Here is a 27698-nt window from a genome sequence, read left to right as displayed (position 1 = left end):
AAAGAAAAGCTTGATCAATTCTGGATGGTTGGAAAAAATATTGGATAAAACAGGACTTGATAGGATAAATTTATTCAATCCAAAAAATTTACGAAATTGAAACCATGTTCGTATTGTATGTTTAATTATTGGATTAATCATTTGTTTATTCAGTTTAGTAAGTGCAAAGGGAAGCAAAGCCCCTAAAATAGAAGCCAATGAGAACCCTTGTACAGACTCGCACTCGAGGTTCACCCATCGTGGACATTGAATTTCATCCAAATCTTGTGTCCAGAATGTTAGATGTCGAATATTAATTACCCAATAATAGAATCTAAAGTTCGGCAATGCCAAACTGCTATCCTTTTTTGATTTCTGTAAATATTTCTTACTTAACCTAGGATTTTTATTCTGCCATATATATGAAGAAATTTTATCATCAATACTATCAAAAAAGGATTTAGAAATGAAGATTGAAATAGATACAGAAATTTAGGTAAAATAATCATCTTAATGGCATTAATTCAGCCTATCAATGATAAGGACAATGGGGACCATTTAGTAAGCAGTTGTTTAACATGATCAATTAAGGGTAAAAAGTTAACTTTAAATAGATCCTTATGCTTCTTAGTAATTTTAACACCCAAATAAGTAAAATAATCAGTAACAATGTCTATAGATTGGAACTTGCATATTTAATAGGGAAAGCTCACTCTTATTAAGATTCAATTTATAACCAGAAAAACTACTAAACTGAGCAAGTATTGATATTACTGCAGGGATGGATTTCTCTGGGTTAGAGATGTATAGTAACAGGTCATCTGCATATAGTGATACCTTATGTGTCCCATTCCTACAAATAATGCTAAATATATCGGGTGAATCATGGATGGACATGTCGGAACGGGAATAATGGGTGACCACTGGGAGATGCTGCCCTTTCTGGCAGATGGAGCTCGGTGAAGCAGTCTTCCACTCTGCGTCGGCTTTCACTGATAAACAGGAGTCTACACTCTTATTGCAAAAAACTACCTGGTAGTAATCCTCAAAACCTGTGATGCAAGGCATAACATGAGTCAGAAAATGAGTGATAAGAGCCAACGTTAGCAAACACGGTGGAAAGGACGAGCAGATTCAAGTTCCTGGATGTCTGTTTCTCAGAGGACCTACCTGGGCCCAACATATTGATGCAATCATGACAAAGGCATGCTGGAGACCATACCTCAATAGGACTTTGAGGAGATTTGGTATGTTCACAATGGACCTGAGAGCAGGTTCACAATCTAACTGAGACATACTTTGCGGCAGTACTTTAAGTTAACTCTTATGTTGTCTTCTGCTTACCTTTACAGAATCTAGCAAAACAACCTTTACAGCACCTCCAAGCTCCTGTTTTCTTGCGAGCCGAAGTAAACATGCACTGCTTTCTAATGATGCCATGGTCAAAAATGAATCTTTGGTGGAGCGACCATATGGGTCTCTCTCAGTAAACCAGCACGACTTGACTACCAGTGGAGCTCCATTCTCAAATGCTGAAAACAGTGCTCTTCAAATGGCAGGTAAGAAAGTGGTTATAAGCAATCCCAAACTACATTCTAATGATATCACTGATTAATTCTGATTATGTATCTGATTGTATTTATCAAAACTGCATCCTGATGAAGGGTACCTGACCTGCTGAGTTCCTCCAACAATTTGTGTGTGTTTCTCTGGATTTCCAGCAGGTGAAGAATTTCTTGTCTGTCTTATTATATTGATCTTATTGCGTGGAATACTACAGCCTGCATTGAACTAGTTCTGGTGGTTGCTTCTCATTCACCCATGTAAAACAATCTCTTCCAAACTAGTATAAATAATTGAAACATACTTCCAAAAATAATCAATAAGCTTCAAGACTTGGCCTCAATACCTCCTTGTGCAAGTGGATCCTTCATTTCCTCACTTGCAGACCCCAGTTAGTGTGTGGATTGGTAACAACATCTCCACAATCTCCATCACCACAGATGCACCACCAGACTGTGTGCTTAGACCCCTGCTCTATGACTGTGAGGCTAAGCACAGGCCAATGCCATATTTAAGTTTGCAGATGATACCCCTGTTGTTGGCTGAATCAAAGGAGGTGCCAAATCAGCATAGAGGAGGGAGATTAGAAATCTGGCTAAGTGGCACCACAAGAACAACCTCTTAAGACCAAGGAGCTCATTATTATCCTGACTTCAGGAGGAGGAAGCCAGTTCTATGAGCCAGTCCTCGTCGGGGATCAGATGTCAGGATCTTTAAATTCCTCAGTGTTGTCATTTCAGATGATCTGTGCTTGGGCCCAATTACAAAGAAAGCCTCTACTTCCTTAGGAGTTTGCAAAGATCCAGCATGACATCCAAAACTTTGACAAACTGTTATAGATGTGTGGTGGAGAGTGTATTGACTGGTTGTGTCACAGATTGGTATGGAAACACTAATGCCCTTGAATGGAAATTCCTCACAGTCCATCACAGGTAAAGCCCTCCCCACCATTGAATGCTGCTGTCATCAGGAAGAAGGTACAGGAGCTTCAGGATGCACACCACCCAGTTTCAGGGACAGTTATTACCCTACAACCATCAGGTGCTTAATCCAGAGGGGATAAAATCACTCAACTTCACTCACCCCATCATTGAACTGTTCCCACGGCCTATGGCTCACTTTCATTGATATTTCTTGCTTATTTAGATACTATTATTTTTTTCTCTTTGTATTTGTACCAGTTCATTGTCTGTTGCACATTGGTTGTTTGTCTTCAACGCGGGCTTTCATTGATCCTATTACATGTCCTGGATTTATTGAGTATGCCCACAAGAAAACAAATCTCAAGTTGTATATGGTGAAATATATGTACTTTGATAATAAATTTACTTTGAACTGTGAACAAAAGCAAAAGGTCCCATTAAATAGAAAGCAGGACCACACCAATGTATGAAGAATATACATTTATGATTATTCTATATGATACTGAGATTTATTTTGCAGGCTTTGCTTCATGTCTTGGTAATAGGATTTCAAGAGTCAGGAAAGGAAGAGAGGGGAATTAATAGACAAGGATTTGTAAGGGCAATTCTAACTCCAGTGGCCAGTTCATTTTGGACTGTGAAGGTTCAGTGAAGCTGAAGGTTTCCAGTAAGAATGCGGACATGGCAGATCAGTAGTTTGTGGGGAAGGAAGAAAGCAGCTGGCTGTTTGGAGAGGGTGGATGGTTGGATGTTATTGAGCTTCAGTGAATCTTGAGAAGGAATAAGGGGTTATGCAGAACCTGAAGGAGATCCGGATAAGCATAGTAATTAAAGGGTGCTTGCTATTGTGGTTTCCTTGCACTTGACTCATTGGGTTAGGACAAGTTCAGACAGTATCCTGTAAGTGACAAAAACCTAGTAAATTCAATGAAGCCTAGCTTGAGAGAATTGCAGTTTAGAGGCCAATAGGGTCAATACTACATATTTGCACACTAAACATTGGCACAAATTCAAAGTTGGAGATACCAACTTACATTACCAGGACAACAACATGAGGGTTATGTATTAAAGTAAATTTGATTTGAGACAATTGAAGAACATAATGGCAACTTCTTTTTTTATTTTCTCCCAATTTCTATTTATGAATAGATTCTTATTTGATGAAAATCTTCCACCAATACTCAACTTGGAATGGAGATTATGAGCGCCATGCTCTCTATTATAAACTTCTTTCTGAATTTAACCTACGAATTACTTTTTAAAGTATTATTTACTGAGGCAGAAACATTTTTTATTAGCTTATGATTCTTAAAATCCACGGTGAATTGCAAGCTCATAAAATAATTACTGACTAGAGAAGCCAATTGACCATTTTAGTTCATCTAGTCAGGCATTCTTTGAAATACTTGCTTCACAGCTTATGAATAGCATTGAAACAATTTCAAGGATTTCTCATCCTATCAGGAGGACTGTGTCCACAGAATTGATGAAGTGTTTGAATATCAGACAAAAAAAAGCATGGAAAAATATAAGCTGCAAGTTCAAAACAGTAGTGAGTGTGTGCAGGATAAAGAAAGATTAAAGAGTAGCATTTTTGATTACAGCCCATCCTGTTACAGGAAAAGCCCTCCCCACCATTGAGCACAACTGCAATGAGCGCTGCCACAAGAAAGCAGTATTCTTCATCAAAAACACCCACCATCCGAGCGAGCCATGCTCTTTCCTCATTGACCCCATCAGGAACGGGGTACAGGAGCCTTGGGTCCCAGGCCAACAGGTTCAGGAGCATTATTACCCTTCAATCATCAGGCTCCTGAACCAGCATGTATAACTTCACTCACCTCAACACTGAACTGATCACTGACTAAGCCTCACTTTCAAGGACTCTACAATTTATGTTCTCAGTATTATTTATTTACTCATCTATTTCTTTTTATTGCTATTTCTTTTTTTTTTGCATTTGCATAGTTTGTCTTCTTTTGCATTTTGGTTGCTTGTCAGCCTTTGTATGTACTTTCAAGGTTCAAAGAAAATGAATTCTCAATGTACATATATGTCACCACATGCCACCCTGAGGTTCATTTTCTTGTGGTCATTCACATTAAATACAAAGAAACATGACAGAATTAATGAAAAAACAGACACAAAAAGACAGACAAACACCAATTTATGAAAGACAACAAACTGTGTAAATACAAAAAGAAAAAGAAGCAATAAATACGGAGAACATGAGGTGAAGAGTTATTGATTCTATTGTATTTCTTTGTTCTACTGTGAATGTCTGCAAGAAAATAAATTTCAGGCTAGTGTATGGTGACATATACGTACTTTGATAATGAATTTACTTTGAACATTGTCTATTTTCTTCATGCTACATTTCCTTAAATACTGTTTATATCTTTTCTTTACAGATCCTATGGAACTTGCTCACAATAATGATCATATCATCACTCCACCTTTGTCTCCTCCATTGGGCAACAGAGGAAGTGTCATCAATCAAGGGCCAATGGCTGTGAGGTCACAGAATGGCAGCTCAGCATTATCTGTCCACATGCATTGCCACTCGTACCCTGACTCACTCTATCAGACTTTGCCCCAGACCAGTCAGAACTTCTACGGCACGAACTCCAACTATCAAACCATGTTCAGGAATCAGACTCATGCCACTGCCACAGTCTACCAGCACAGAGTAGAGCCCAGCCGGTTCACTTCATACAACGAACAACCTGTTTCAAGAGACTACTTCAGAAGTAGCTGTGCCGTGTCACCCTACACCAGATCTCCATCTAACTTTGGATCATCCTCAAATCCACAGGAAGCACACAATTTGCAGTTGCTGAATGCAGGCACCTTTAACTTTTTGGGGAATTCAGTTGCTTGCCAAGGAACGCCATTATCTTCCACTGGCTCAAATGGTAAGTATTAACAGATCAAATCAAACTCATCTAGTCAAATGCAAGCAAAGTCATAAGACCAGAAGCCATTGGAGCAGAATTAGGCCATTCATCTCGTTGAGTCTGCTCCACCATTCCATCATGGCTGATCTATTACCCTTCTCAAATCTATTCCTCTGTGTTCTCCCGGTAATCTTTGACACCCTTACTAATGAAGAACCTATCAGCCTCTGCTTTAACTGTAGCCAGTGACTTGGTTTCCACAGCCATCTGTGGCAAAGAATTCCACAGTTTCACCACCTGTGGCTAACGAAATTCCTCTTCATTTCTGTTCTAAAGGGATGTCCTATTCTGAGGCTGTACCCTCTCATCCTAGACTCCTTTACTATGGGAAACATCCTTTCCATGTCCACATTATGTAAGACGTTCACTGTTTGGTTATCTACCACTTTCAGTGAAGAATGGCTTTGAACTCAAACATTTGGGCTGAAAGTGGTCGCCTTACTACAGGAAGGATATGGAAAACATAGAAAGGGTACAGAGGAGGTTTACAAGGATGTTGCCTGGATTGGGGAGCATGCCTTATGAAAACAGGTTGAATGAACTCGGCCTTTTCTCCTTAGAGCGATGGAGGATGAGAAGTGACCTGATAGAGGTGTATAAGATGATGAGAGACATTGATCATGTGGATAGTCAGAGGCTTTTTCCCAGGGCTGAAATGGCTGCCACAAGAGGGCACAGGTGTAAGGTGCTTAGAAGTGGGTACAGAGGAGATGTCAGGGGTAATTTTTTTACGCAGAGAGTGGTGAGTGTGTGGAATGGGCTGCCAGCGACGGTGGTGGAGGCAGATACGATAGGGTCTTTTAAGAGACTTCTGGATAGGTACATGGAGCTTAGAAAAATAGAGGGCTATAGGTAACCCTAGTAATTTCTAAGATAGGGATATGTTCGGCACAACTTTGTGGGCTGAAGGGCCTGCATTGTGCTGTAGGTTTTCTATGTTTTTTCTAAAATTATGCCCTAAACGATGAAGCTATTTGATTGTCCATTATTTTTAGTCCTTTTCTTTAAAGTTCAAAGTAAGTTTATTATCAAAGTACATCTATGTCACCATATACAACCCTGGGATTCATTTTCTTGCGGGCAATCAGAGCAATGGAATCAACGAAAGATAACAACTGACAGGGGGACAAACAGCCAATGTGCAAAAAACAAACAAACTCTGCAAATACAAAAAGAAAGAGAAAAAATATTAATAAATAAGCAATAAATACCTAGAGCATGAGATGAAGAGCTCTTGTAGTCCATAGGTTGTGGGAACAGTTCAGTGATCTCTTCAACACAAATTTTGCTCTGTAGTGGTAATTCAAGAAATACTATTATGGTAGTAGTTAAGACTATCTTTCCTGCCTGTTCCGAAACTTTTGCCACTATTAGTCCAAATACTGGTAAATTTTAGATGGGCCGAAGAGTCTGTTTCTGTTCTAAGGTGAAGTGAAATGATCTCCTATGATTCAAGAGCCGTATAGTTAAGAGGTAATAAGTGTTCCCCAGCCTGGTGATGCAGGTCCAGAGGCTGCTCTTCCTTCCTCCTGATGGCAGCAGTGAGAAGAAAGCATGGCCTGGATGGTGGGGGTCCTTGATGATGGATGCTGCTTTCCTGTGACATCACTCCATGTGGATGTGCTCAGTCATGGGAAGGGCTTTACCCATGATGGACTAGGCCGTATATCCACCACTTTTTGTAGGCTTTTCCATTCAAGAGCACTGGTACTTCCATGCAACTAGTCAATATATTTTCCACCACAAATAAGACCATAAGACACAGGAACAGAATTAGGCCACCTCCGCCATTCAATCATGGCTGATCGTTTTTTTTTTCTCCTTTTCAACCCCAGTTCTTGGCCTTCTCCCTGTAACCTTTGATGCCATGTCCAGTCAAGAACCTATTAATCTCTGCCTTAAATACACCCAGCGACCTGGCCTCCACAGCTGCATATGGCAACAACTTCCACAAATTCACCACCCTTTGGCTAAAGAAATTTTTTCTCACCTCTATTTTGAAAGGGCGCCCCTCTATCCTGAGGCTGTGCCCTCTTGTCCTAGACTCTCCCATCATGGGAAACATCTCTTCCACATCCAATTTGTTTAGGCCTTTCAATATTCAAAAGGTTTCAATGAGATCCCCCCTCATCCTTCTAAATTCCAGCAAGTACAGACGCAGAGCCATCAAACGTTCCTCGTATAATAACCCTTTTGTTCCTGGAATCATCCTTGTGAATCTCCTCTGGACCCTTTCCAATCCCAACACATCTTTTCTAAGTTGAGGGGCCTAAAACTATTCACAATACTCAAGGTGAGGCCTCACCAGTGCCTTATAAAACCTCAGCATTACATCCTTGCTCTTGTTTTCTAGATCTCTTGAAATGAATGCTAACATGGTATTTGCCTTATCACCACCAACTCAACCTGCAAGGTAACCTTTAGGGTGTTCTGCATAAGGACTCCCAAGTCCCTCTGCATCTCAGATTCCTGGAATTTCTCCCCATTTAGAAAATTGTACGCACGTTTATTTCTACTACTGAATTTCATGACCATGCATTTTCCAGCTAGGGAAATATCTATGGATATCTATGGAAGTTTATCATAGTTTTAGATGACAAGCCAAATCTTTGTAATCTTCTAAGAAAGTAAAGGCACTGCAAAACTTTCTCCATAATGGCACATGCATGCTGGACCCAGGATAGATCCTCTGAATTTATAACACAAGAAATTGAAAGTTGCTGACCCTCTCCACCTCTGATCCCCCAAAGCGGATTGTCTCATGGATTTCTGGTTTTCTGGTTTTCTCATTCTGAAGTCAATAATCATCTCCTTGGTCTTGCTGACATTGGATGAGAAGTTGTTGTTATGGCAACACTCAGCCAGATTTTCAGTCTCTTTCAATCTTCAATATGCTGATTCATCACCACCTCTGCTTCAGCTAACGACAGTGGTGTCGTCAGCAAGCTTAAAAATTGCATTGAATTTGTGCTTACCCTCACAGTCATAAGTATAAAGTGAGTAGAGCAGAGCTGTAGTCAATGAAGAGCATCCGGATGTATGCATCTTCGCTGTCCAAGTGTCCAGGGTTAAGTGAAGAGCCAATGAAATGACATCTGCTGTTGACCTGTTGTGATGGCAGGAAAACTGGAACTGCTCCAAGTCACTTCTCAGGCAGGAGTTGACATGTTTCATCACTAATCTCTCAAAGCACTTCATCACAGTGGATGTAAGTGCTGCAGGACGATAGTCATTGAGGCAGATTACCACGTTCTTCTTAGACACCAGTGTAACTGAAGCCTAATAGTTTTCTTTAGGTAAAAGAGAACCTGTAATTTGCTTGTCCGTTCAACATACAGTAGTTTTCTCTTTTTTTTATATGAAAGTAGCTTTTAAAGTTTCTCCCTGCTTTAAATGTGTTACTTTAATGCAAAAACGAGAGGGGATGATGATTTAAAATTATCTGTCCAACACTACTTTTGCTCTGTAGTGGTCATGACTTTTACAATTCGAGAGGATGAGAGGAAACATGATAGAGGTGTACAAGGTTTTAAGAGGAATAGATAGAGTGGTTAGCCAGTGCTTCTTCCCCAGGGCACCACTGCTCAATACAAGAGGACATGGCTTTAAGGTAAGGGGTGGGAAGTTCAAGTGGGATATTAGAGGAAGGTTTTTTACTCAGAGAGTGGTTGGTGCGTGGAATGCACTGCCTGAGTCAGTGGTGGAGGCAGATACGCTAATGAAGTTCAAGAGACTACTGGACAGGTATATGGAGGACTTTAAGGTGGGGGGTTATATGGGAGGCAGGGTTTAAGAGTCGGCACAACATTGTGGGCCGAAGGGCCTGTACTGTGCTGTACTGTTCTATGTTCTATGAGAGATATCGATTTGGTGGTAGTTAAGGCAAGCTCTCCTACCTGTTGTGGAACCTTTGCCACTACAAGTCCAACTACTGGTACACTCTGGATGGGCCAAAGGGTCTGTTTTTGCTCTGCAGTGCTCTCTGACTCTCTATAACTTGACTCGTAACTCGTAAATTGTCCTGTGACTAGGTTGGTGTTGTCGGAGGTTGCTGGGGCGTTGTGGCTCAAAGGGCTGGAAGAGCCCTTTCCACATTGTGTCACTAATAAATACATAACAGGAAGCAAAGAGTGGGAATAAACGGGACCTTTTCAGAATGGCAGGCGGTGACTAGTGGGGTACCGCAAGGCTCAGTGCTGGGATCTCAGTTGTTTACAATATATATTAATGACTTGGATGAGGGAATTAAATGCAGCATCTCCAAGTTTGCAGATGACACGAAGCTGGGTGGCAGTGTTAGCTGTGAGGAGGATGCTAAGAGGATGCAGGGTGACTTGGATAGGTTGGGTGAGTGGGCAAATTCATGGCAGATGCAACTTAATGTGGATAAATATGAAGTTATCCACTTTGGTGGCAAAAATAGGAAAACAGATTATTATCTGAATGGTGGCCGATTAGGAAAAGGGGAGGTGCAACGAGACCTGGGTGTCATTATACACCAGTCATTGAAAGTGGGCATGCAGGTACAGCAGGCGGCGAAAAAGGCGAATGGTATGCTGGCATTTATAGCGAGAGGATTTGAGTACAGGAGCAGGGAGGTACTACTGCAGTTATACAAGGCCTTGGTGAGACCACACCTGGAGTATTGTGTGCAGTTTTGGTCCCCTAATCTGAGGAAAGACATCCTTGCCATAGAGGGAGTACAAAGAAGGTTCACCAGATTGATTCCTGGGATGGCAGGACTTTCATATGAAGAAAGACTGGATGAACTGGGCTTGTACTTGTTGGAATTTAGAAGATTGAGGGGGGATCTGATTGAAACGTATAAGATCCTAAAGGGATTGGACAGGCTAGATGCAGGAAGATTGTTCCCGATGTTGGGGAAGTCCAGAACGAGGGGCCACAGTTTGAGGATAGAGGGGATGCCTTTTAGGACCGAGATTAGGAAAAACTTCTTCACACAGAGAGTGGTGAATCTGTGGAATTCTCTGCCACAGGAAGCAGTTGAGGCCAGTTCATTGGCTATATTTAAGAGGGAGTTAGATATGGCCCCTGTGGCTACGGGGGTCAGGGGGTATGGAGGGAAGGCTGGGGCGGGGTTCTGAGTTGGATGATCAGTCATGATCATAATAAATGGCGGTGCAGGCTCGAAGGGCCGAATGGCCTACTCCTGCACCTATTTTCTATGTATGTTTCTATGTATAAATAAAAGGGGCTACACAGTTGCACAGTGTTACGCATGATGCTATTACAATGCCAGTAACCTGGACTCGATTCTACCGCTGTCCGTAAGGAATTTTTACGTTCTACTCATGGGTTTCCTCTGGGCACTCTGGTTACCACCCACATTTCAAAAACATACTGGTTAGTTGGTTAATTGGTTACATGAGTGTATTTTGGCACTGCAACCTCGTTGGGCTGGAAGGGCCATTTACTATGCTGTATCTCCAAATAAAATGAAAACAAAATTATAAATAAAATATTTTTTAAAAGAAACAATAAGCGATAGTAATATAGTGCGTGGCTGTCGAGAGAAGACTCTTTGATAAAACTTTCTTCGTTAACTGCTGTTTTGGGAAGAATTCTGTGCAAAACACAGTGTGCATCCTTTTCTGCATCAGCAGCAGTTTGTTATTAATGTGGGAAGATGCAATCGTTAAATTATTTAAAACCCACCTGAGAACATCAGAAATATAAATCACATAAATACATTAACTTCAAATGTGAAAACTACTGATCAGACCAATATCTATGTTCTATGAGAGGGTCAGATTTAATTTTGGTGACAGGTGTGGGAATCTAGTGGCAGAACGTAGCAAACACAATATATTTGAATGAATTTTTCTGTTTCCCTGTTCAAAATCATAATTTCTGAGAATTGGCTCACTTACCCAATCAAACAGAGGTTTAAAAAAACTTTTTCTTACTTTGCATTAATCTTTCTTCTTGGTTTATGAAGTCATAAAATTGATCATCAAGTTCCAGGTCTTTAACCAGTTTTGAGTACAGAATGCAAAACACCCACATGTATCCGTGCCTATCAGTTACGTTTAATGTTCGTTGGAGGGTGCACGCCCTGGCTGCACCTTATCTCATTCATGGGAGCATATTGGAAGGTAACCATGCGTTTCAGTCTTGTTTCTGAGGGCAGACCTGTAAGAAGGCCTGAATATTTTCGACGATGTCCTTTTTTTTAATCAGGTTTATTATCACTGACTTATGTTGTGAAATTTCTTGCTGTGCAACACCAGTACATTGCAATACATGAGACAATATTATAAAATGCAATAAGAGATATATAAATATAAATAAAGAGATCAAAACAGTGAGGTAGTCTTCATGGGCTCATGGACTGCTCAGAAAGATGGAGGGGAAGAAGCTGTTCCTAAACAGTTAAGTGTGCGTCTTCAGGTTCCTGAGCATCCTCCCTGATGGTAATAATGTGAAGAGGGCATGTCCTGGACTATACTCGCTTACTTGCTGCCCACTACACCGCTGACATTGAGGGCAGCAATGAAGGTCCTCCACTTCTGTCTGTCCATACCATCATACACAGATGTAGATGGATTTGTCATTGCTGTTTCCATAACAACTTTATTTTGACCAGTCAAGGGTGTTAGCCCTGAGCTTAACCCCTGAACCTGAAGGACTGGTGGACCACTCTTAGTCTGGGCACTACCCTTTGACCTACCAACAGCCAAAGCACAAGGCCCTGATCCTAGGCAACATAGCCCTCTGGGTCATTGAGACACACAAGCCTCCAAGCCCACTGACAAGGTTGTGGTCCTTTTGGAGGATCCCAGATGGTGAGCGTCCTTAATATTGGATGCCACCTTCTTGAGGCACCGCCTTTTGAAGATGCCCATGATAGTGGGGAAGATAGTGCCCGTGATGGAGCTGTCAGAATCTACAACCATCTGCAGCTTTTCCCCATACTGTGTCTTGGAGCCTCTCTCTGATGGTGATGCACCCAGACAGAATGCTGCCCAAAGTATTTCCGTAGAAATTTGCTTCAGTTCTTTTAGGTATATATCCTGTCGTCACTCAATTTATTGAAGAACTGCTTCTCGAAGGCCAGAGTCAATATTATTTGTGACGTAGTTTGGAGTACCCGTTGATCAGGGAGGAAGACACTGGCTGGGAAGCTGTTTCTTGGCATGAAGGGATGTGCCATGCCATCTAAGACTAAAACATGGCACATGGCAGAAAGTTAACATCCAGTATCTCCAAAATTTTGCTCTCAAATTATTCTTTATCTCAAAAATTCCCCTTCAGGAATTCTCTCTCCAACAGCTGTTGTTGACCTGCTGATTCATTGAGTCATTGAGTCTTAGAACACCACAGCACAGAAACAGGTCCTTTTGCCCAACTAGTCTATGCTAAACTATTAATGTGTCAAGTCCCATCAACCTTAACCTAGACCATCCCCCTCCGTACCCCTCCCATCCATGTACCTGTCCAAACTTCTCTTAAATGGTGAGATTGAACCCACATCCACCACTGTCTGCAGAGTGATGTCTTAGAATATACAGTACTGTGCAAATGTCTTAGGCACATGTACGTAGCTAGGGTGCCTAAGACTTTTGCACAGTACTATATTTGTCAAAAAGGAGCAGAGAGTGAGTCTGTAAATCTGGCGGGAGCAAAGGGTGTTGGGAATGGTGAGGATGGAGCACTGTGGGAGGAGTGTGGGACAGGTGGCAGAGAGGGAGTGCCGGGGTGGGGCGGGCAGTGTGCAGGCACAGACACATCCAGCCCTGAGACACCAGGCAAGGTCACTTGATTACAAACAGTTGGTTTATTGATCTTTACAGGATATGGTGCTTCCCACTACCTCCAGTCTTTCTTCCCCTTTTCCCAAACATGATTCCCCTTTCCCTCTCCTCTTCCCACTCTCAGTCCACAATAGAGACCCATATCAGAATCAGGTTTATCATCACTCACATATGTCATGAAATTTTTTTTTTTGTGTGGTGACAGTACAATGCAGTACATAAAATTACTACAATACTATGCTAAAGTCTTAGGCACCCCAGATATATATATATATGTACTTAAGACTTTTGCACAGTACTGGAGTATTTTTTATGTATTGAACTGAACTGCTGCAAAAAAAAACAAATTTTGTGACATATGTGAATGATGATAAACCCGATTCTGATATGAGTCTGTCAAACAGTCTACAGTACTGTATAAAAATCTTAGGACCCCTAACTATATATACAGTATATGCCTAAAACTTTCACACAATACTGTAGAGTGTTTTAAAATGTGTTGTTCTTGCTTGAAACTATTCATTAGCTGGTGCTGCAATTGGCTGCTGTCAAAATTAATTACCCTTTAAATAATTGTTGGCCCACTTCTATTAGAAAATAACCTCTTCTGCAGCTAGTTTCGTATCAGAGCTGCTGGGTAGACTGGATGGTGACAGTTTGGTTGAGAGATGTAATTTGTCGGTATTAAAACTCTGCCACTGTTAAGAGGCAGCTCCAGACCCACCGCTCTTGCAACTAAAATTCTCTGAACTGGAAAAGGTGCAGATTTTGACAAAGTTCACCATTGCTTTGAGTTCTGCCCTAACCTCTCTGTGTCTAGATGCACCTTAAATATTATGGAGCCATTGTTCATTTATTTTTATTTAAAATTTCAGGATACTACAGCAACAATAACTACACAGAATCTCACAGACTGGGGTCCATGATTGACCAGCACGTCTCTGTAATTAGCAGTGTTAGCAGCGTTCGCTCAGTCACCGGTTACAATGACATCCACGACCCACTCAACATTCTGGATGACTGTGGACGGAAGCACCCAGGGTCATTCTATGCAGATTCATCACCTTTAGTCTGCCGGACTCCTGCAAGTGAGTGTAAGGAATGGGGATGGTATGCAAAAACATTTCTATTTTTTTTCTGCATAGTAAACAAAAACTTGTGTATTTATTGGCAAATAAAAGAGGTAAGCACAATGACAGACTTTTGGTGATGATTGAGCATCACATTTTGTCCTAGGAAGGTTTGCTTGAAAGTGTTCTACCAATGAGATACAGAATGGTCTCCCTGAAATGGGTCAGGTCTTTTTCCATGTGGGTTCATCCTTCTGTTCCCTCTCAGTCATTGCTTAACTGAGAGATGGTGGATGTTGAGCGATTTCCTCACTCTGTGTTGGGTTGTTGGAGTGGGAAGGGAACATGGTGCGATGACAGGTCAGAATGAAACAGCTGTACTCTTTGTCTGAATTCCTTTTGGTACTTCATGTGACGTCATGACATTGCTGACATTGCTGGACTTACACCTGAGATGAGTGTAGCCACTTTGTGTCTACTTCTGATAATGGTCCTAGTTGATTTCCTAGATCCCTAGTAATAGCACTTTCCTCCTCGTTTCTACCACATATTTGTCAGGAGTTGGATTCCTATTTGGTTGAACTGTGATGTTCTCTCTGCCTCTCTCTATCTCTCTGTCTTTCTGTCTCTTTGCCTCTGTCTCTCTGTTTACTGTGGCAGTCAGTATGTGTTGCGAGTGCCCACCTGCCATGGGCAAATGTAGCATATTGATAAGGATTACAGCAGATAATGATAAGAAAATGATAATAAAAGCAATCATTATCATCATCATTTTGTGCCATGTCATATGATGTGGACAACCATGGTTATGACCATGATAGTTCTTGACAAATTTTTCTGCGGAAGTGGTTTGCCATTGCCTTCTTTTGAGCAGTATCTTTATAAGATGGGTGACCTCAGCCATTGTCAATACTCTTCAGAAATTGTCAGGTCAAGTCACTTTTTATTGTCACTTCAACCATAACTGCTGGTACAGAACATAGTAAAAATGAGACAAAGTTTTCCGGGACCATGAAACAATACAAAACTACACTGAACTACGTAAGAAAAAAACACAAAAACTACACTAGACTACAGACCTATCCAGGACTGCATAAAGTGCACAAAACAGTGCAGGCATTACAGTAAAGTGGTCACATAACCAGGCCTTGTGATAGGCACCGGCTGCTCATACGACCATCCACCACCAGCTCCCATGGCTTCATGTGACCCTGACTAGGGGGCTAAGCAGTTGCTACACCTTGCCTAAGGGTGACCTACGGGCTAGTGGAGGGAAGGAGTGCCTTACATCTCCTTTGGTAGAGACGTATCTGCAAACACATCAACCCTTAAAAAAACACTAAACAATTAAATGCTCTCCATAGATTGAAAGATGACAGTTTTTCTCTAAGATCTCTTCTAAACTCAAGATACCATGTCTCTTGGACCAAACTTCTTTTATCTCCTACCTTGAATGCCATCTTTGTAGCACTGAGATCTCCTTTCAGGATGACAGAGCAATTCACCCTTTGCGGGTATAGTTAGTGTTATACCCACTGGGAGCCATGGATGTGTTTGACAATGAAGACCATAGATCATAGAATGATGCTGCATAGCACAAACCCTTCAGCCCACAATTTTGTGCCAACCTTTGAACCTACTCCAAGATCAATCCAACCTTTCCCTTCCACATAGCCTTCCATTTTTCTATCATCCATGTGCCCATTTAAGAGTTAAGAAACTGTTAGATAATTCGACGCTTAGATAACCCTAAAGTCCCTAAAATATCTACTTCTCTGGGAGTGTGCTCTACTCACCCTGTGTAAAAAAACACTTGCCTCTAACATCTGCCTATTGTGACTGTGAATGAAGTCACCAGAAAGACACTGAAGTTGGTGGATACAGAAGTCTTTACTTAGCCAACCAGTCATCATACTCAAAGCACTCTAGGAAGAAGAGGACTGCCTGACCCAATATCACATGACATTTTTATATGCTAAAGATCAAAGGTAACAGCAGGACAATCCTATTGTTATAATGTATCCATGATGCTTCCTTTTAATTATGTATAATTTTCAAACACTTCCATCTTCACAACCATCAATCCTGACACCCAAAATGAATGTTAGTTCCCTCTAACTCAGGGCCGCATTCATGGATATGCAGGCATCTGAGGTCAAATAGAGTATTTCTTTGTTTGAACTTAACCCCAGTCTGCAGCTCCACGAACACCATTGTTCTGTGCTGCATTTTAAATTCAATCTACAATCCCCATTCAGGTCTGAAGACTGGTTGCTGTTGACATTATTATTGGCCAAGTACCATAACTACTACAACCTTGTCATAGAGTTTGGAGATTTGCTTGCCTTAATGACCCAGAGAGCTATATTGATTGGAGTTAGGGCTTTGTGCTTTGGGTCTTGGAGGGTCACTCATGCCAAACAGGTCAAAGGGTACAGTACAGATAAAGAGTGATCCACCAGTCCCCCAGGTTCAGGGGTTCTGCTCAGGGCTAACAACCCTGTCTGGTAAAACAAAATTGTTACAGAAACAGCAGTGAAAAATCTTTCTACCTCTGAGTGTGACAGTATTCCTGAGTCTCCACACAGGATTTGTATGACTGATGAAGGAAGCCCTGAACACTGCCAGAGATGGAAGACCTTCATTGTTGCCCAAAATGGCAACAGCATAATGGGCAACTGGGGATGTACCATAATTCCAGAGTATGCCATCAAATCCCCTATACTTTCCTACAATCACCTTCAAATAATGCCCTTTTGTATTAGCTACTTCCATCCTGGGAAAAAGTCCACTCTATCAATGCCTCTTATCATCTTGTACACCTCCATCAAGTCACCAAAAGAGCTCAAAAAGCTCAAAACAGGTTTTTTTTCATCTGCTGGGTTGACTAATATTGTGCGTCTCTCTTCAGTGGAACATGCTTTGCGTGTTTAACTGCCAGCTCTTTGTTGAAAGTGGGATATGGTGGGTAAAACACAGCTGTTGTACATGCGAAGGGGTGGAAATTCCACCCATGGCTTCTCCCAAAGGTACTTCAGAGTGAAGAGTATTGTTTTCTTAATGTGCATTATTAGGTTCTAATACGCTCCAGAACTCTATCCCATGCATTCTCCAAATCCCATTCAATAAAAAGGTAAAATTTCCACTTTCCATATAGGCAGCACTAAAAATAAAAACTGTTGAATTGTATGAGTTAACTTTCTAAATATATTGAGTGCTGCTTTCAAAACAAATGGTAGTACAAATTTATGATTAACTTGTCAGGATTTCAAATGTGGCTAATCATTAATCAATAAATCTGCCTCCAGAAATTAATTTAACATTCCCTTTATAACTCGGAAGTAATCAATCAAAAGATAAAGAAATTTATCAATGTTTAACATCAAACAAAAGAGGGCTGTCATTTTTTGTGGAGGCAATAAAGGAGAAGGTACTTTTTATTGCTGTGTCTTTCTAATGAGACTGCATTGGTAAATCACACTAATAATAAATCGGGCCCTTGGGGAGTGTTGCAGCAGAGAATGATGGAAATAAGGCTTCAGTGGATTGAGCAGAAAATTAGGTTGAGGTTAGATAAATGGTGCGGGGTGCAGATGGCTGGGAAGATTCATTGAACTGTTCCCACAGCCTATGGAGGACCCTTCACCTCACGTTCTCAGTATTGGTTATCCACCCTGATGGTGCAGTCAATCATTGATTCTATTACGGTTGTCGGATTTATTCAGTATCCCCACAAGAAAATCTCACGGATGTATTTGGTGAGATATACAATTTTATATATATCACCCGATGCATATGGTGTACATGTCTTTTTTATATACTTTGTTAAGAAGTTTACTTTGAAGTTTGAACTTTGAAGATTATTTACCAGATTATTTCAATGAACACTCATTCTAAATGGATAGCATGTGACCAACGTACAGCCCTGCTCTTCAGTTGCGTCATAAATTGGTGACCAACCTTTCAGAAACAGGATTATTAGTCCAGGCAGACCTCAAACAAATCACAGCCAAAGTCATGGGACTTGCGTGCTGTAAGATTTTGCATTGATAAGTCCTCATTAAAGTCTTTCTCTCCAATAACATGCCCTTCCCTCTGTCAAACAATTTCTAGCCTAATATTACTTTTCTGGTCATCACTTCATATCTGTCCTCTAGTTAACTACCTAGTGATTACCTAAGTATCAAAAATGAAAAAGCTGGATTTTTAATGCTGGATTCTGTTTTGATCTAATGACCACACCATGGCAGTTTCCATCAGGGTTACAAGCTAGAAAGAAACAGAAGGTTTTGATCGATTTTCCATTGGCCAAGTGCACTGAGTTATACTGCAGTGAATCTTGTTCCTTTTCAAGAAGGCTCTCTTATTTCTTTTTTAATAGAAGTGATTTTACCCATTTTGTCTAGTTGGTCTACATGTATCTACATAATCTGCTAACAATTGAATGTATGATGTGGCATGGGAATAGGCCATTCAGCCCGACTGGTCAATGCAGACCACAGTATCCTCCATGCTAGTCCCACTTCCCTGCGTTCCACCCATAACCTTCCAAGTCCCCCACTATTCAAAGTACCTATTCAAATGCCTCTGCACCCATCTCAACCATATCCTCTGGCAGCTCATATTAATACTCACTACCCACTGTATACGAAGTTAGTTCTCAGGTCTCATTTAAATCTTATCTTGTATCTGTCCCCCCCCCCCAGTTTTGGACTCTCCATGCCTGGGGAAAGGTCTGTGACCATCCACCTTAACGTTACCCCTTATGATTTTATAAACTTATATGAGGTAACCCTTGTCTTTTCGCCATTAAAAGTGATTTTACCCATTTTTTTCTAGTTGGTCTACATGTATCTACATAAATGGTCAATGAATTCATAGAGTAATACAGCTTGGAAGTCAGCCTTTTGGACCAACTGATCAATGCCGACCACAGCATTCTGTTATGTTTCAAAGGATAAAGATCCAACATGGCTAACCTCTTCCTGTAACTCAAGATCTCTAGTCCAGGCAGCATCCTCCTGAATTTCTTCTGCACCCTCTCCAGATTGACAATGTTTTTCCTATAATTAAAGGCATCCGTTAGTCTTGCGAGGCCATGGATCTGCGCCTGGAAAGTCTGCACTCTCCATGGCGCAGGCCTGGGTAGGGGTGTATGGAAGACCAGCAGTTGTCCACGCTGCAAGTCTCCCCTCTCCACGACACCGATGTTGTCCAAGGGAAGGGCATTAGGACCCATACAGCTTGGCACCAGTGTCATCGCAGAGCACTGTGTGATTAAGTGCCTTGCTCACGGATACAACACGCTGCCTTGGCTGGGGCTCGAATTCACAACCTTCAGATCGCTATTCGAATGCCTTAACCACTTGGCCACATGCCCACAACAGTGACCAAAACTGTACACAGTGCTCACTGTGTCCAGCACTGTACCTGATAATTTTTTTAAGAGGACTATATTATATAGTTGATGATGGAGACAGCAGCCAGAGAACTGGAAATGAATACAATGAATTGATCCACTTGACCCGAAACAGGAGTGTGTGGGCCATGGCAGTCAAAGCTCAAAATGGACATGGCACCTGATGATGATGATGATGATATATAGAATGTTTTGGTAGAGATATTTATTTTTATTTTGGTAGTTTATTGTATTTCCTTACTGTTATCAGACAATATTCTGCAGAATATTTGGAAGTACATTATTATATTGTTTTGTTAATTATATTATCATCAAATCCTATAAACCTAAAAGGATAGGTCAAAGAAGAACAGAGGCCAGGATAAGAGTGGTCCCTTGATCCTCCATGTTTGGAGGTTCAGCTCAGAGTTAACAACCCTGAATGGTCAAAAAAAGTCTTCTTACAGAAACAGCAATAAAGATTCTTTTTAGGTGGCCAAGGACAGACAGATATGGAGGACCTTCATTGCTTCCCGAAACGGCAGTGACATAATGGGCAATTAATAATTAATTAAAATGCATTAGCAATCAGCACTATCAAAGATGATGATTTGTCATGCACTTCTTGTGTTTTATGTATCACCTTATTTTTATCGGTTGCTGTTATGAAGGATTCCTATCCCCAAATTTGCAAACTTAACTTGTTTTATGTTTAACACCAAAAAGGTAAAAGGATGTACAGAAATTATTTCATAGGCTCCGTGCATTTCGAAGATTGGATCCTTAAGTGCCATCCTCCTTGTTCATAACAGACTGTGAGAGCATCAGGATAAATGAGCAGTAATTTATTTTTCAACTAAACATGAGATTTATTACCTAATGAAGCCCATCCATTACACTTCAGTGAATGTCCTTCTGGATATCTTGTTTGATTTAATTCGTGTTCTTACGTATAAATGTACCTTGAAAAATATAATGACCCATTACCTTCATTTGAAACCATACGGTCATAGAGCAATGCTGTTTGTATACAGCCTTTCATGCCAATGAGTCCATGCAGGCCGTGGTGATCACCCAACTAGTCCCAATTTCCTCCATTCAGCTCACACCCCTGTAAGCCCCACACTCCATGGACCTATCCAACTGCTTCTTAAATGACACTGTTCTACCTGCCTCAACCAGAGCTCGTTCCTCAATATGAAAAAGTTGTCCCTCAGTTCCCCCTTTAATAGAATCATAGAGTCAAAAAAATTTCCCTTTTTTATCCTTAATCTATGCTTTGGTCTCCTACCCCCCTCCCCCACCCAGGACTGGGGAAAAGACTCTTATGGTCCACCTCATCTATGCCTTTCATCATTTTAAACATTTCTATAAGGTTGACCTTCATTCTCCTAATTTCCAGTGAGTAATGACCCAGCCTGACCAACCCCTATAATTCAGGCCTTCTAAACCCTGCAAAATCCTCATAAATATTTCTGCACTCCTTCCAGTTTAAACACCTCTTTCCTATAACAGGATGACCAAAACTGTATACAGTACACACTCCATGCGTAATCTCAATAATGACTTGTTCCTATCCCTACTCCTATACTCAGTGCCCTTACTGATGAAGCCCAGTGTGCTAAATGCCTTTTTCACCACTCTGTCCACCTGTGATACTGATTACAGCAAACTATGTCCTTAGTCCTTCTGTTCTATTTCACTCCCTATTTGACAATATTTAATTGAATGTGATGCTTGTTAACTTCAGCAAAATTTTGAATTAATCAATGTATTGGCTAGGCCAAATTAAAGTACAATCATTCAGTTAGACTCACAGAGCCGTAGAGTCATAGCAAAGTACAGCACAGCACAGAAACAGGTCCTTCAGCCCATCTAGTCTGTGCCAAATGATTTAAGCTGCCTACTGAAATCAACCTACACTGGAACTATAACCCCCCCAAACTTATCCAAACTTTTCTTAAAAATTGAAATTGAGCTTGCATGCACCACTTGCACTGGCAGCTTGTTTCACACTCTCACGACCTTCTGAGTGAAGAAGTATCCCCTCATGTTCCCCTTAAACTTTTCACCTTTCACCCTTAACCTATGACCTCTGATTCTAGTTCCACCCAACCCCAGTGGAACAAACCATTTATCCTATCAATACCCCTCATAATTTTGTATCAAATCTCCTCTCAATTTTCCATGTGCCAAAGAATAAAGTCCTAATCTATTCAATCTTTCCATATGACTCTGGTCCTCGAGAACTGGCAACATCCTTGTATATTTTCCCTATCTTCCTTCATGTAGGTAGATGTCCAAAACAGCACACAATTATTCAAATTAGGCCTCACTAATGTCTTATACAACTTCAACATAACATCCCATCTCCTTTACTCAATAATTTCATTTATGAAGGCCAATGTGCCAAAAGCTTTTTTCACAAACCTATCAAACAAATTATGAACCTGTATACCCAGATCCCTCTGTTCTACTACACTCCTTAGTGCCCTACCGTTCACTGTGTAAGGTTTACCCTGGCTGGTCCTGCTGAAGTGCAACACCTCACACTTGTCTGCATTAAATTCCATGTGCCATTTTTCAGCCCATTTTTCCAGCTGGTCTCCAGGTCCCACCACAAGCTTTGATAGTCGTCCCCACTGTCCACTACACCCCCAATCTTGGTTGATTGTCACTATTCATAGAAATTCAATTCTTCTTCTTTTAGTGCATTAACCTACCATTGCATCCAGTATTTCAGACATCCCACTCTGCAAAAACTCATTTCAGGGAGGTAGCATCATCAATTTGTGGGAGACTCCCGGAACTTCCGGGAGAGGTGGGATGTCTGCAATAGAGTAGCTTCTTAGCAGCTAGCCAGCTAGTTTAAATAATGTTAGCTGTGCTAATGAACGAATAACACCTGTTAAACTCACCTCAACATGTCTTTTACAGTCTTAACCCACCATGGGCAATAGAAAAGTCACTGTTGCAAACAGTGCAGGGAGCAGCACTGTCATTATTTTTGACCCCTATTAGGCAGGGGTACACTTTAGTGTAGTCTGGGGTGACGTACGTTTTATATTTTCTTTTTTTGGAACACACTGCCATGGCGCATGTGCTCGCTCTCTCCTCATGGTCACTGTCACGCTGTCTCTCACGCTCACTCTCTCTCGTGCGCTCTCTCGCTCGCAAAAAATTGATTTCCGGGACATTGTATATAATTTGCGGGCATCAGGGAGCCACTATTAATACGCGAGAGACTCTCGGAACTTCCGGGAGAGGTGGGATGTCTGGTATTTATGTCAAATGGCCTTCCCGAAATTATTTCAAATGTACTTGCAAATAAGTCTGTAACAGCATTAGTGCGGTTTCCACCTCAGATTCGATTCATTGAACCATGACAATGTAGATTCTATGGGAGCAACATCATTACTACACAGCAGAATGGCATGGTAACATAGTGGTTAGCACGATGTATTTACAACACCACTGATCACTCATCAGGGTTTGATTCCAGTGACTGTCTGGAAGGAGTTTGTATGTTCTCCCTATGGCCATGTGTGTTTCCGCCAGGTTCTCTAATTTCCTCCCACAGTCCAAAGATACATGATCAAGGTTAGTAGTTGGGGCATGCTGCATTAATTTGATTTGATGTGATGCACATAATGCACTTCATTTTATGTTTTGATGTACATGCGCCAAGTAAAGCTAATCTTATAGAAACATAGAAAATAGGTGCAGGAGTAGGCCATTTGGCCCTTTGAGCCTGCACCGCCATTCAGTATGATCATGGCTGATCATCCAACTCAGAACCCTGTACCAGCCTTCCCTCCATACCCCCTGATCCCTTTAGCCACAAGGGCCATATCTAACTCCCTCTTAAATATAGCCAATGAACTGGCCTCAACTGTTTCCTGTGGCAGAGAATTCCACAGATTCACCACTCTCTGTGTGAAGAAGTTTTTCCTAATCTCAGTCCTAAAAAGCTTCCCTTTTTTCCTCAAAACTGTGACCCCCTCGTACTGGACCTCCCCAACATCGAGAACAATCTTCCTGCATCTAGCCTGTCCAATCCCTTTAGGATTTTATACGTTTCAATAAGATCCCCCCTCAATCTTCTAAATTCCAGAGGGTATAAGCCTAGTCAATCCAGTCTTTCATCATATGGAAGCCCTGCCATCCCAGGAATCAATCTGGTGAACCTTCTTTGTACTCCCTCTATGGCAAGAATGTCTTTCCTCAGATTAGGGGACCAAAACTGCACACAAAACTCCAGGTGTGGTCTCACCAAGGCCTTGTACAACTGCAGTAGTACCTCCCTGCTCCTTAGCTTCTGGTACTTTGCTGCTCCAATAATTCAGAAGAGAATTTCAGCACTTAAAGATGCAACTTTCACAAGGAGCAGACACCAGCAGCAGAGGGATGCTCTGGGGAAATGGAAAGCTGTGAGGAGAGAAGGTCTTCTTCATTTTAATCCTTCATTTCTGTCATTCTGTCCCAGGGTCAGACACCCTCCCAGTTATGACTGGCACATTTTGTCAGATCATTTTTCAGTTGAACCTAACATGTCTTTTTTTTTCATTAGTTACCTTCTCCAGAAAGCACTTCCTAGTCTGAGTACACAAATAAGTTTGGCTGCTGATGTGTCTGAATGTCAGCAGAGTATCACTTTGCATCTCTAACAAAGCAAAAAGTTAATCTGGAGAAATTGTGGTTCTCCAAAAACAGTCCCTAGCTGTCGTTGTTTGTTTGTTTATTTATTTATTGAGATACGGTACGAAATAGGCCCCTCCAGCCCTTCAAGCCGAACCACCCAGCAATCTCCTGATTTAACACTAGCCTGACCAAGGAGCAATTTACAATGACCAATAAAACCTACCAACTAGTATATCTTCAAAGTTCAAAGTCAAACAAAATTTTATTATCAAAGTGCATATATGTCACTGTATACAGCCCTGAGATTTATTTCTCTGAGGGTATATTCATTAAAACTATAGAATAATAACTATTACTATAAATAGTAATAAATAACGAGAACATGAGATCATTGGTTGTGGAAATATCTCAATGGATGGGCAAATGAGTGTGGTTATCCCCTTTTCTCAAGAGCCCGATGGTTGAGGGGTAGTAACTGTTCTTGAACTTGGCAGAGCATGACCTGAGGCTCTTGTACCTTGTATCTAATGGCAGCAGAAAGGAAAGAAGAGCGCATAGCCTGTGTGGTGGGATCTCTGATGATGGATGCTGCTTTCCTACGACAGTGTTTCATGTAGATGTGCTCAATAGTTACAAGAGCTTTACCTGTGATGTATTGGACCAAATCCACTACCCTTTGTAGGATTTTCCATTCAAAGGCATTGGCGTTTCCATACCACACCATGATGCATCCAGTCAGTATACTCTCCACTACGCACCTATAGAAGATGGTTAAAGATTTAGATGTCATGCCGAATCTCCACAAACTCTCTAGGAAGTAGAGGCACTGCCGTGCTTTCTTGAAGCTACAGAAGGTTGTAAAATTAACTCCATCATGGGTACTAGCCTCCATAGTATCCAAGACATATTCAAGCAGTGGTGCCTCAGAAAGGTGACGTCCATTATTAAGGATCCCCATCACCCAGGGCAGGTCCTCTTCTCATTGTCACCATTGGATAGGAGCTACAGAAGCCTGAAGACACACAGTCAGCGATTCAGAAACAGCTTCTTCCCCGCTGCCATCCAATTCCTAAATGGACATTGAACCCATAAACACTACTTCACTTTTTAATATATTTTTTTCTGTTTTTGCACTATTTTTAATGTACTCAATATACAGTTAAAGTATATATTTACTATATTTGAGTTATCTTTTATTTATTTCTATATTATCATGTACTGCTGCTAAGATAGCAAATTTCCTGACGTAGGCTGGTGATAATAAACCCGAATCTGAATTTGAACTGTGAAAGGAAACCGGAGCACCCAAAGAAACCTGGGCAGTCACGGGCAGAACATACAAACTGCTTCCAGACAACGGCGATTGTAGGATTCAATTTATGCCAATATACAATCCAAATGATGAGTGTCATTTGGTGCACAAATGTGACACCAGGAAACGGTGCAGCATGTCAAAATAACTTGTCACATGATGTGACCTGACTAATTTCATTTGAAAATGGCAATTGCAGGTCCCAATATTACTGGCAAGGAGTATACTGTGATAAGTGCATTCCCCACTGTGGATGTGTACATGGTACCTGCATCAAACCATAACAGTGTCTCTGTGAACTCAACATCAATGGACCTGGGGTTGAGGGAGTAAACAGCCTCATGTTCCTCGGTATCCACATCACCGAGGACCTCACATGGTCTCTACACACCAGCTGTGTGGTGAAAAAAGGCACAACAGTGCTTCTTTCACCTCAGGTGGTTGAGGAAGTTTGGTATGGGCCCCCAAATCCTAAGAGCTTTCTACAGGGGCACAATTGAGAGCATCCTGACTGGCTGTATCACTGCCTGGTATGGGAACTGTACCTCCCTTAATCACAGGACTCTGCAGACAGTGGTGCAGACAGCCCAGCACATCTGTAGTTGTGAACTTACCATGATTCAGGAAAATTATAAGGACAGGTGTGCAAAAAGGGCCCATAGGATCATTGGGGACCGAAGTCATCCGAACCACAATCTATTCCAACTGCTACCATCCAGGAAACGGTACCGCAGCATAAAAGCCAGGACCAACAGGCTCCGGGACAGCTTCTTCCACCAGGCCATCAAACTGATGCACTCACGCTGATTTGAGTGTACTCAATATTACATTGACAGTTCTATTTATTATAAATTATTATAAATTACTATGATTGCATGTGGCACATTTAAATGGAGATGTAACATAAAGATTTTTACTCATATACGTGAAGGGTGTAAGAAATAAAGTCAATTCAAGTCAATTCAACTGGGGCGGTCAGCTCTTAACAAAGATTTGAGCTACTGTGGGACTCACCAGCCTTGTTTGAAAGGTAGAACCTGTAGCAACACTGAGCCAGACAACTACCAGTGCACCAGCTCCGATTGATATTCTGGGGAAAACTGTGAAATAGCTGAACATACCTGCACCTCTGACCCCTGACATCATGCAGGAACTTGGTCAGAAACCACACTGCGTTTTGGATGCCTGCGTCCCTCTGGGTGGAGTGGCCCCACTTGTAATATTGATGACAGTGCCCATGGTGATACCTGCCAAGATATGATCGATAGCCTCAAATGTGTTTGCCCACAACAAAGGACTGGCAATGCATGTTAGGTAGATACCAATGCATGCAAGGGAAAGCAATATGCAGGTTCTGACTCTTGCCAAAATCCAATCAGTGTCTACGACTGAAACTGCTTGCTGAAAATTGTGAGTCAGATATCAATGACTGTCATGAGCAGATCCAAAACAGGGGGATTTGCAAGAATTTAGTTAATTGTGGTCTACACAGAGCTAAAAAGAACACAGTGAAATCAAGTTCCTAAGCTGATATTGCAACAGTTTTGTTAATATTGAGAAGAAACTATAGGCTTTCCATTAAACATGCTGTTAAGCTATTTTTCTCCCTCCATTTACAGGTTCACATATGCAAAGTGTGATGTCTTCATCTTCGTCCCAGTGCATGTACAGCGACTCAGTGCAATACAATTCTCAGGACACTATGGAGGCGCGCAGACAATCTGGGGAAATGACAAACATGGTATCATCTCTGCCCCCTATCAACACAGTGTTCATGGGTGCCATAGCTGGAGGAACATAAAGGGCTTGATTAAGTAATCAAAGCTTAAAACTTCCTATCAGGAATGCAGTGTATGTCAAGCATTTGCTTCAGTTGTGGTGTTATCAGAACAATACTTCAGTAAATCCAGAACTATGGCAGAATCTTTATTGTACATTTTTATTGACTTCTGCATACAGAAATTGATGTCATAACTGTAGATGAAAGCCTCCTGTTTAGAGTCAATGTTCTTTCTAAAAGTTAACAATAACAAATTATGCAGAATATAATTTAATAGTGAAATTGTAATATTTGTTTATA

The 27698-nt window shown here is 41.3% G+C and overlaps 1 protein-coding gene across 1 annotated transcript in view; it reads left to right on the top strand.

Annotated features, from left to right (window-relative positions):
* Positions 1 to 27419, top strand: part of rfx6 (regulatory factor X, 6) — a 75568-nt gene extending 48149 nt beyond the window's left edge. Inside the window, exons 16-19 of the mRNA XM_072280787.1 lie at positions 1332 to 1538; positions 4877 to 5380; positions 14073 to 14285; positions 27238 to 27419. Coding sequence (XP_072136888.1) covers positions 1332 to 1538; positions 4877 to 5380; positions 14073 to 14285; positions 27238 to 27419 — 1106 coding nt within the window. The remainder of the gene's footprint in view (positions 1 to 1331; positions 1539 to 4876; positions 5381 to 14072; positions 14286 to 27237) is intronic.
* The last annotated feature ends 279 nt before the right edge of the window (positions 27420 to 27698 follow it).

Source organism: Mobula birostris, chromosome 2, assembly GCF_030028105.1.
Source record: "Mobula birostris isolate sMobBir1 chromosome 2, sMobBir1.hap1, whole genome shotgun sequence".
Classification (NCBI taxonomy): Eukaryota; Metazoa; Chordata; class Chondrichthyes; order Myliobatiformes; family Myliobatidae; genus Mobula; species Mobula birostris.
This window is presented reverse-complemented; position numbering and strand designations above follow the sequence as displayed.